The sequence below is a fragment of the Apium graveolens genome, chromosome 11 (assembly GCF_009905375.1).
Source record: "Apium graveolens cultivar Ventura chromosome 11, ASM990537v1, whole genome shotgun sequence".
Lineage (NCBI taxonomy): Eukaryota > Viridiplantae > Streptophyta > Magnoliopsida > Apiales > Apiaceae > Apium > Apium graveolens.
The window spans coordinates 7459046-7470416 of NC_133657.1; the positions used below are offsets into that span (position 1 = coordinate 7459046).

Genomic DNA, 11371 nt, shown 5'->3' on the forward strand with positions numbered 1-11371 from the left:
CCATCCAGAAAATCTGCATAAGGGAGTGGGGGGCACATGATAGTCCATATGGCTCCTGGGAGAACCACCCCCAGGCCTTCAGCTCCATACAGCTCCTGGGAGGCCTACTCCTAGGCTCCTAACTCCACACAGCTCCTGGGAGAACTACTCCTAGGCCTTCAGCTCCATACAGCTCCTGGGAGAACTACTCCTAGGCCTTCAGCTCCATACAGCTCCTGGGAGGCCTACTCCTAAGCTCCTAACTCCGTGCAGCTCCGGGAATGCCTACTCCTAGGCTCATAACTCTACGCAGCTCCTGGAAGGGATACTCCCGCACACTACCACTCCTGACCAGCTTAGTCCCGTAAGCGAAACCCTGATAAATCCTAACACGTGAGACGTTGGCCCAAGCACGTGACGGGGACAACTGTCACACATCAATCATGGGAATAATCAGGCCACGTGTTAGAGGATCCTCAAAACATTCTTCGACCAGTCCCGCGCTGACGCGTGTAAAGCATCCACTCCCGCCAGGTGCCCTCCGCTCCCAGAACCAATGGCTACGATTCAAAGGTACCAACCCCAAAACCCTACCCTTGAGCTATAAATAGCCCAAGAAGGTGAGGTTTTGGGGTTAATCATTCTTTCACACTCATATACACACACAGCCACCCCGCATTCATATTCATCTTCATCTTCCCAAAAGCTAGTTCTTACTCTCACGCCGGAGGCGCCGCGGGACTCCAACCCCCCTTCCGGTGTTGTTTTGTAGGAACCCAACCACAGCTACACCTCTACAGCGGCGAAGGATCCAGGACGCCGTCGAAGGAGCAGCCCCGCCACCAGGAGTTATCAGGGCATATTATGGATCAGTGCAAGATGCTACTCCAAGGTTTACCTTTGATCGGAGTTAGTCATATTAGAAGGCAAGCCAACACGGTGGCGCATAGCTTAGCTAGAATCAACTGTTCGCTATTTTGGTATATTGTTTTTACATCTCCTCCTACATATTTGGTGGAGACTATCTTGAATAATTTTTCGAATTAATGGAAGTTAGTTAATTTCAAAAAAAAGAAGAAGAGGGTCCTATTTACACACCATATTTTATAATCAATGTTTCTGTTATGTGTCAATGGCCATACAATAAACGTAAAAATTTTAAATTTTGGTCATTTTGATTGGTATATTTTTTGTGTATATACTATTAAAAAGAAAGAATCAATCAAAATGGCTTATATTAATAAATTTTTGCGCTTATTAAATTTATGGACACATGATAGAATGTTCGTTTTATAATATTAATATTTACCGCTTCTAATCAGGTTATCCTAAAAGTTGAAATTATAAAAAGCACAAGCGATAATCCACCGTCATCTTAACAACAATACAGCAGTCATGAGAGCATGGTTGGATAACTCATGTGATTAAGAGTTTATCTTCTATCGTTCCAGATACTAGATTTGATCCTCGCTCACCTCGATATCTATCAGAGCAAATACTCATTTATGGTTATAAGCCATATTTGTCAAAAAAAGTGTTTATTTTTTTCCTCATTTGTCGCTAAATTATTTGTCCTTATATTCTAAAGCTCTCGAAAAATTGCCTCATCGCGGTAGATGAACCAAGTTGTTCGTCAGTTAAGCTTAACGCGCTCGAGTCGAGTTTGTCTTGAGATTGACTCGAACTTGACTCGTTAAAATTTTTAAAAAAATATAAATATATTCTAATTTTAAATTCAAGAATCATTTTAATTATTTAAAGATAAAGATTAAAATTGAGTTTTGGTTGTGACAAAATTGATAACATGTTGATTCAAGTAAGTTTCAACCATTTTTTTAATAAAAAATGTTACTATTCATGAAATATTATAAGTTGAGATTATAACATTTTTACTCAATAAAAGGTTAAGCACTCGATTTGTTAATGAACTTGATCTCAAGCGCTCGATTTGTTAATGAACTTGATCTCAAACACCATTTTTATACAAAAAGAAAGCTATACTCGGCTCATAAAGAGAAATATTAAGCTCAACTCATCAAAGACAAACTCAGCTTGATTCGTTTACCTCTTGTCTACACTGTTCAGATCAGAAATTGACAAGGCACCTTCTTCCAATGAACTTGAAGCTGCAAGTCCTAATCACTTGCTAATCTAACCTATTTGTTCAGTTGATCCTTCAGATTCACCACTAATCACGGTTTTCACATGCTTTAATGAGTTTAATACAACACCAAGTACTTTATCTACCATAAATCACGGTATTCCACATGCTAGATTTACACATTGTGATTAAGAAAAGCTGAAGGCAGAATCTAAGTTTACTAATCATACAAATTGTTCCACTTCCAGGTGGTTAAAAAAAGCTGAAGGCAGAATCCAAGTTTACTAATCATGTACTCCTTTGGAACTCAAAGAAGCTAGTAATAGATCTGATCCAAACCTCTGACTCACTTTAGTTCTCTGTTGTTCCTTTCGTTGGAGTGTAGCATCAAACAGAGGCGGATCCTCTACGAGGCAAGAGGGGTCATCCGACCCCCTTAAATTTTTAGTTTAATTAAATATGTATATTCAAATTATATAAAAATTAAAATGACTCCCTTAAATCTTGCTAAAAAAATTGCCCCTACTTAAAAGTTTTTTATGTCAAAAGTTTTTTCATCAGGGTAAAATATTTCGACCCCCTTATTTCCGGACCTGGATCCGACACTGGCATCAAGAATAGTATGGATCACAACTTATCGGTCACCGACAGTTTAGCTAGTATCATGCTCAAATTTAATCTCATAAAATAGATATTTAGAAACTTTCTAAAAGCTTCAAAGCAATATATTGTTTATCTGAGAAGAATATAATATTGTTCCAGAGATGTGGTGACCCTTTGTTGACTTACTCTTTAGTGAACTTCCAGGTTGTTTGTGCTCACTCCTGATCTGTTTGCTCGAACGGGTTCGTCCTGCTCATGTCTCATTCGAGGTTGTTCACTCGGACTAGCTCGTGCTGCTCGTGTTTCATTCAATGTTGGAACAGTTAGAATATAAGATCATGTAAAGAGCCATTCTCTAACACTTTGAGGTTTTAGAATAACTGGTTCTTTGACATGGTATCAGAGCTCACGCCGACAGAGTACTCAGGTTGATAAGTGTTCTTGAGCCTGTGTCGTTTTCCTGCTGTTCAAGACAACAACAATGTCAAAAATATATTGTATTAATATTATGTATCATAAATTCAAAAGTTAATGGATAAAATAAGTGTTCTTGAGCCTAATTACTAACAAAATCTAGCAATATAATGGAAGTGTAAGATACAATTTACTTTGATATACATAATCATTGAAATATTAGTATTTAAAAATACACATTGTAGCTGTAAACTGTGATGCACACTTATTGTACACACCAGCTTCAACTAGCTCCTACACTACTGGGCACAAGTTTTACTTGCAAGTCTTTATAAACAAATTAATTAAAGACTACACAATGTGTGTGTGCGTGTGTTTCTTAGTATATATAAAGACTCCTATATTCTAATCTCTTCAAATCATAACTTCACTCACACTTCTCCCCTCTGAATTCCTCTGCTTCCAGGTCAGTTTTCTCATCATCACTTCTTATATATCATCTTCATTCATTACTATCTGCAATTTTATCTCATGTTCTAGCTTACTACATTGCCTTAACTATATTTTTATTTGTGTTGCTTAGTAATTGGCAAGGAATATGTAATTATCTAGAGTTCAGAATAATGGCATCTTGATCTAGTTTCGGAACTTCAGTTGTTAGCTTCTTGTAGTTCTTAACCACTTTTTTTAATGTAGTAAAGATTTCCCTGATCCTGTTTTTAATTCTTGCTCTGGGCTACTTTAAAGATGGATTTTTTTCGAAAATATGCTGGTGCATTCTGTTAAGTTGTTTAAATCTTGCAGGACTGAGATTTTTGAATTTAGAAAATTCTTTAGTTACTGACATTGTGTTTGGAGTTACCCTGCTAGAATAATGTGCTACAAGGCTGAGATCTAAGTTGACATATTGTTTGATCTAGATTTCGAAATTGGTTTTAGCCTTATGTTTGTAAAAGTGAAATGTTGCAGGATAATATTATGTATTCGATTATTGGTTGTGGTAATTTGCAAAGACTTAATTAAGTTAGATCTTTGAAATTTCAGGAGTATAGAGATTCTGTAAATGGAGAAGACCATGATGTTCAGAGTCTGTAGCACATTAGTGCTCCTTGTATGTTGTACATCAGCATATGCACAAAAGGCTAAATCTCCTCCATCACCTCCTATATCCATAACCCCAACTCCTGCACCAGCACCAGCACCTGCGCCAGAATACGTAAACCTCACCGAGTTACTGTCTGTTGCTGGTCCATTCCACACCTTCCTCGATTACCTTGTGTCAACCAAAGTTATTGAAACCCTTCAGAGCCAAGCCAACGATACCGAGGAAGGACTTACTTTGTTTGTACCCAAAGACAAGGCTTTTTCATCACTTAAAACTCCTTCCCTATCCAACCTTACTGCAGACCAGCTGAAATCACTGTGCCTTTTCCATGCCTTGCCTCATTACTACTCTCTATCAGATTTCAAGAACCTCAGCCAAGCAAGCCCTATTATGACTCTAGCTGGTGGTACATACACTTTGAATTTCACTGATAATTCTGGCACCGTTCTAATTGGTTCTGGATGGACAAACACAAAAGTCAGTAGTAGTGTCCGTTCAACTGATCCTGTTGCCATTTATCAGGTTGATAAGGTGCTTCTTCCTGAAGCAATTTTCGGTACAGATTTACCTCCAATGCCTGCTCCTGCACCGTCTCCCGATATTATCGCCCCTTCTGCAGATGCTCCAGTTGCAGATGGGGGACGGGGACATGCACCATCGCAACCAACTTCAAGTCCGTCGTCTTCTTACAAAATTATAAGCGCTAGTGCTTGGAGTTGCTTAGTTTTGGTTCTCTCCAGTGGAATGGCTTTCTTCTTATAAGGGAGAATCTTTCTAGTGCCATCATTTCAATGCAAGGGATTTACAGCCATTTAATTCTTTTAATTTGTTTCAAGCATTTTTTGCGGATCATATTTGTATGAGATTCATTGTGATATAAATTACTATGGTTTTTTGTGGTACTAACATAACTTATAGTCATTTATTCTTCTTTTGACATTATTCAACCTCAACTTTCCATTAAAAGAATAAATAGAATAGGTAGGCTGCGCAATAACCCTTTCATATTGGTATTAGTATATGACATGATATTGTCCCATTTGGGACGAGTTGATAAAACCGCAAATTATGATATTCGTGTTCAGGGGAACAAATAATTTTTTGTAAAATGACTTTTTACATAGTATAGTAGACCTTTAATAAAGAGACAAGAACATAAATTTTTTACTCAGATTCTAACCATAAAATTATTTTATCTGTACCTAGTTCTTGTTTAGACACTGTGAGAAATTCGCGGGGTCTCTAAGGGCAAAACGGTTTTATCTCATTCTCATTCTCTCATTGTCTCCTTCCCCATTCCCCAAAATAACCCTACATTCGAAACAACACAGCAAGGAAATAATGTCCATGCAGTAATATTTCAAAAGTTCTTGATCTTCAAAAGGTTAGTGCTGCAGCATTTCATCTTGCTTTAGTACATTTTACCTGTTTCTTGTTACATCTTGTAATTGTTTTGGGATTAATTAGGAAATGCTCAGACACATAAAAAAACAAGTTCTCAATATTGGCATTGTGTTGCATGCATGCATGATGAACAATCTTAATGCAACATGCATATGATTGTACTATTACGAATCTGATTTATTTGTTAAAAATATTTTGATGCTTGGCGCTGTTTCCATCAGGTTTTCTTGCTCCCATTAGGGATTCAACGCGAAGAAGACAAGATATTCTGTTTACACATGTAATTAAATATAATTTTACAAGATGGCGTCAGGCTTTGAAGCAATTCACATCTCTGATTCATGGCTTGAGAGCCAATTTGCTCAAGTCGAGCTTCGCAGACTCAAATCCAAAGTAAATAATAATATTCTGTATTTAACTGTATAATTCTTCCCTGATTATTCTAATTTAAGTGACATGATGTGTTTGATCTATATGTGGAATGTGCATGCAGTTTCTTTCAGCAAGTAATCAATCTGGCCACGTCAAGTTAGGAGATCTACCACCGGTGATCTTGCAGTTAAAGAATTTCCGAGAGCTTTTCAAAGAGAGGGACATCAAAGCAATCTTGAGTGAATCAAACTCAAACATGGATCACGAAGTTGATTTCGAGTCCTTCTTGCGGGTCAGTTTCGATTGCAATCATACTTGTTCGAGTTGAACCGATTATGCAGTTTCCTAAATTTTGATCCTAAATGCAAAATAAACCATGTTTACTATGTTTGGACAATGAACTTAAACAGTAGTATTGATTTAATAACTCAGGAAGAATATAAATACCTAGAATTTATGCTGGCAGATGTATTTAAGTATAAATTCTCGAGCTCAAACAAAGGCAGGTGCTTCAAAATTGAAAACTGCAACTTCATTCCTCAAGGCACCCACGACCACTAATCGCCACACCATTAGCCAATCAGAGAAGGCATCTTATGTCAACCACATTAACAGATATCTTGAAGAAGACCCGTTTCTAAAGAAGTATCTTCCTATAGATCCGGACACCAATGCGTTGTTTGATCTTGTTAAGGATGGTGTTCTCCTCTGGTAATTCTGATATACTGACTTTACTACTTTTGTTTTAATCATCTTGATTCATGATTTTAGTTTTTGATTGATTTGACGACAATATTCCACAGTAAGCTTATCAATGTGGCTGTCCCTGGTACAATAGACGAACGGGCAATAAATACGAAGAGTAGGCTTAATCCGTGGGAGAGAAATGAGAATCATACATTGTGCCTCAACTCTGCACAGGCCATTGGCTGCACTGTAGTGAACATTGGCACACAGGACCTGGCTGAAGCTAGAGTAAGTTAGTAATATTAACAGAAACATCTACTACAATTTTAGCATTTAATTTGTGGACCTTTACATCCTTGTCTAGTCATCTATCTGTTTCAATTTTTCAGTTTTAGTCCAGTGAAGGGTAATTTAAATGAGATCTTGTCAATCTACAATGAGAAAATTTAGTTCCGGGGACTATATTAAGTCACGCGTTTTAGTAGTTATTGCCAGGTTTATCAGTTCCCGTCTAACTGTGATCATTGTGATTCAAAACATTATCTAAGACAAGACAAGGCTTCAATTACTTCTACTAATTTCCTTCGCTCTTCCAAAGCAAAACTTACTACACCTATTTCTATGTTCTTTTAAAACCTTAAAAGGAATAAAGAATTGATACAATTCTGTTCTTTAATCAACAATGGAGCTAAAGGTATGTGGGCAATGTTGGATGAACAAACCTAAAGATTTCCTTGCTCCCTGCTTCTCAGTACTGACTCTTTATCAAAATCAAGTCTCGCTGATATTCCTTATTTTTTGTTTTTCATTTCTACAGCCCCATCTGATACTTGGCCTGATTTCCCAGATTGTTAAGGTATGTTTTTACAAGCTTTTTGCATCCTAATGAACTTAATTATCATAATTTTAATGACCTACCATAAATTTTCTTTATATTTATTTTGTTGCATTTCCATATCAGATACAACTTCTAGCCAATCTCGATATCAAGAAAACTCCCGAGCTACTGGAACTGGTGGAAGAAGAGGAGGTTGCAAGAATTAAACACATAGATTACTATAAACACTTCCATTATTTCTATTCTATAACATTTTCAAGTGTGGCCCTTTGCCTGCAATGTGATTTTCATCGAGTTATTATTATAATATTGTTATAATTCTTTCCAGGATGTGGAGGAGCTCAAGGGTATGGCTCCTGAAAAGGTTCTCTTAAAATGGATGAACTTTCACCTAAAGAAATCAGGATATAAAAAGGAGGTTACAAATTTTTCCAGCGATCTAAAGGTGAGGGGTAAATTTATTTGACGTTAAATATTGAATGGTTATATATGAACTATCCAATCAAATTGGCACAAATTTGATTTAAGTTTGATGCTCTTACTTCTGAGTACCTCAAAACCTTTTTATATATGTATGTCCATTGTACTTAAATTTAGAACTGTAGATCCCTCTGTTTGGTAGTCTTTTTTGTTCCTATTAGTCTCGTTATATATGTGTTAGACTGTTAGCTTTATTACTTCGAATACTTCATTGTTTTAAAAGATAAAATTCTGTTTCTTCGCAATTTTTTGCATGCTTCTGTATGGTCTGTCTTGCATAAATTTATGTCAACAAGATTCACTACGTTTCCTCAAAATGGAGTATTCTATGTGCCTGGACTAATATCACATCTTTATCCATGTTTTGAGCGCTTTTCCCTCGATCTTTAGATTGATAACTAGTTTAAATCGCAACATAGAACATAAAAAGCACCAGGTGAGGTCAGGAGGTCCTAATTAATGAGTCAGCCAATCTATTATGCTTGGATACAGAATATTATGCAACTCACATGCCATTTCCAAGCTCAATGTTTCTCTAGCTCTGGAACTTAAGCATGACTGTGATTTAGATTTGATACATGGATAAAAAGTGAAACTCTGCAATTGCTGACTAGATGTACAGTTCTCCGAAAAATGGAAATCTAAAAAAGAGGTTGTATGAATCTGCTCCATAAGGAAGAAAAAGTACACAATTTATCAGGACAGATACCATTATATATGTTTAGCGCCATTTTTCTGATTTCTTAATGACAGATATATTCTTCATTTAATACTTATAGTTGCTAAAATGGATTTCCTGTGTTTTCTGTGCTTGATCAAACTGACTTGAAAGGATGTATCAAGTGCAGGATGGAATGGCATATGCTCACTTGCTCAATGTTCTTGCCCCGGAACTTGATACTGCTGAAGCAATGGAGACAAAAGATCCCAGTGAAAGAGCAAATATGATCCTGGAGCAAGCAGATAAAATGGACGTCAAAAGATACGTCACTCCAGATGATATTGTGGAGGGCTCAACAAATTTAAATCTTGCATTCGTCGCAGAAATATTTCAGCACAGGTCTGGCTATTTTGATAATAATATTATGAAGTTTGACTTTCACACCATCATATTCTGTTGGTGTATTACTTTATAACCTTCACTGAAGCTTGCAAAAATGTTGTCTACTGCATCTGACACCTTGCTGTATCCATTTGTTGCCTTTTTAATGCTGTTACTGCCTGTTATATTCCTCAGGAATGGACTGCATGAAGTGACAGAGGATGCCCAAAATTCCTATGCAGAAATGATGACAGACGATGTTGAGAATTCTAGAGAAGAGAGATGCTTTCGTTTGTGGATCAACAGTCTTGGAACTGGAACATATGTCAATAATTTATTTGAAGATATAAGACCTGGGTGAGTTTTCTTTCACTTCTTTGCAACGTTCTGTTCTCGTAAAATTGTGAAAATTTCAATTTTTATGTTCTTGCATACAGATGGATCATGTTGGAAGTTCTTGACAAAATATTCCCCGGAACAGTCAACTGGAAGAAAGCAACAAAACCTCCCATAAAAATGCCTTTCAGAAAAGTTGAGAATTGCAACCAAGCCATTGAGATTGGAAGAGAATTAAACTTCTCACTTGTAAATGTAGCTGGAAATGATTTTGTACAAGGAAACAAGAAGCTCATAGTGGGTTAGTTTGTTTCGATTTACCCTTCTGTCTCGCATCCTTCCATAAGAAATGAAAAGGCAGAATCTAATCAGTCTATACTCTATACACTTTGCACAATAAAAGACTAGACACATTGCTTCACATGGGAATGCGGCAATGCACACATTTTCTTTTCTACAGGAGTACTTCATTTTTGACTGGTTTTCATCTGGTAAATACAGCTCAATAATGTAGTCTTTAGACCAAATTATTTACATCTCATCAAGTCTTCTTGATCACCGATTTCATCTGAAAAAAAATCAGTCCATATATCCTGTTCTCGCGAAGAGCTATGTACTATTGTGTCTAGGAACATATGGATAGGATGTTTATTTTCTGTGAGAAACTTCTATCTGATCTGGCTGTTCCTGAATTGAGTGCCTTCTTTTGCTGGCACTCAAAGTCTTTTTAATTTTGCTAGCCATTGTTTAAAATTCGTCTGCTAGATTCCATGCTTCTTGTTTTGTACATATACTAGTAGTTTTTGCACTTTATTATATATTAACTCATTAATCTTTCTCACCAGCTTTTCTATGGCAACTGATGAGGTTTAGCATGCTCCAGCTACTCAAAAACTTGAGGTCTCACTCTGTTGGAAAGGAGATAACAGATGCCGATATTTTAAATTGGGCAAATGACAAAGTAAAACAGTCAGGAAAGGAAACTCAGATGGACAGCTTCAAGGTGAGTAAATATTATTATCTGAAAACTTCAATATATGCAGATACCTGATTCGCATATTTTGTGAGACATTTATTAGGATAAAAGCCTTTCAACTGGGGTTTTCTTCCTTGAACTTCTTAGTGCTGTGGAGCCGAGAGTTGTCAACTGGGATCTTGTTACTCAAGGCGAGAATGGTATGTAATATCAGAACTCTGGTCATTATTCCAGATGCAAAGATAATGATAATTGTTACTGCAACTGCAGATGAGGATAAGAAATCAAACGCGACATATATAATTAGTGTAGCACGCAAGCTAGGGTGCTCAATCTTTTTATTGCCCGAGGATATTATGGAGGTAAGACTAGGTTTATAGTGAACCTTACCATGTTCACAGCTCCTTGCAGTATCTTGATTTTTTGAGATGGCTGGAAACATCACCTTAGCCTAGGTCAAATTTCTATGACAGGTAAACTCGAAGATGACTCTCATTCTAACAGCAAGCATAATGTATTGGAGTCTAAACAAAAAGGGTGGACAAAAATTGCCTCCTGTTCATAATGTAAGCGAGACTATTGAGGAATCTCCAACAGAAGATGATGACGGTGATATGGAAAATGAACCAACGGATGCTGAATCCAGTGAGCCACCCGAGGATACTGAATCCAGTGAGCCACCCGCCGATGCTGAATCCAGTGAGCCAACCGCAGATGTTGAAGAACCATCGTGAGATACCAAAAGGACAGGTCCATAAAGAATGGAGTATTCATAACTACATATTTAGTTTTAGGTACATCTTAAACTATATATTCAATTAAAACACACAAATATACTCTAGTCATTCTTTCTTATAAGATTACTAGGTAGAATTGCAAAATGAGAGACAGTAAATTGATTTATCATCTGCTGATTACAAAATGTACTAGTTTGTAAGTAATGTTAAGCTACTAGCTAATCTAACCTTAAATCTCAATTCTCTGGCGAAGGTATAATATGTACCTTCAAATGCAAATATGATTCTCTATCACTG

At 36.8% G+C, this 11371-nt stretch overlaps 2 protein-coding genes across 2 annotated transcripts; both read left to right on the top strand.

Moving 5' to 3' along the window:
• The first annotated feature begins 2682 nt into the window (after positions 1 to 2682).
• On the top strand, positions 2683 to 5110 carry LOC141695135 (fasciclin-like arabinogalactan protein 7). The gene is made up of 2 exons (XM_074499387.1): positions 2683 to 3563; positions 4142 to 5110. Exon 2 carries the CDS (start codon positions 4161 to 4163, stop codon positions 4962 to 4964), a length of 804 nt encoding a protein of 267 aa, XP_074355488.1. The 5' UTR covers positions 2683 to 3563; positions 4142 to 4160; the 3' UTR covers positions 4965 to 5110.
• Positions 5111 to 5493: 383 nt separating this feature from the next.
• On the top strand, positions 5494 to 11353 carry LOC141695132 (fimbrin-5-like). The gene is made up of 15 exons (XM_074499386.1): positions 5494 to 5586; positions 5828 to 5999; positions 6100 to 6270; positions 6445 to 6689; positions 6782 to 6953; positions 7483 to 7521; positions 7627 to 7695; positions 7832 to 7948; positions 8832 to 9043; positions 9221 to 9382; positions 9463 to 9662; positions 10207 to 10364; positions 10441 to 10537; positions 10608 to 10699; positions 10811 to 11353. Exons 2-15 carry the CDS (start codon positions 5910 to 5912, stop codon positions 11069 to 11071), a joined length of 2085 nt encoding a protein of 694 aa, XP_074355487.1. The 5' UTR covers positions 5494 to 5586; positions 5828 to 5909; the 3' UTR covers positions 11072 to 11353.
• The last annotated feature ends 18 nt before the right edge of the window (positions 11354 to 11371 follow it).

Coding starts and splice junctions, on each gene's coding strand:
- LOC141695135 (XM_074499387.1), top strand. CDS start 4,161: ATGGAGAAGACCATGATGTTCAGAGTCTGTAGCACATTAGTGCTCCTT.
- LOC141695132 (XM_074499386.1), top strand. CDS start 5,910: ATGGCGTCAGGCTTTGAAGCAATTCACATCTCTGATTCATGGCTTGAG. Junction 9,663..10,206: donor AAACAAGAAGCTCATAGTGG/GTTAGTTTGTTT, acceptor CTTTCTCACCAG/CTTTTCTATGGCAACTGATG. Junction 10,700..10,810: donor TGCCCGAGGATATTATGGAG/GTAAGACTAGGT, acceptor TTTCTATGACAG/GTAAACTCGAAGATGACTCT.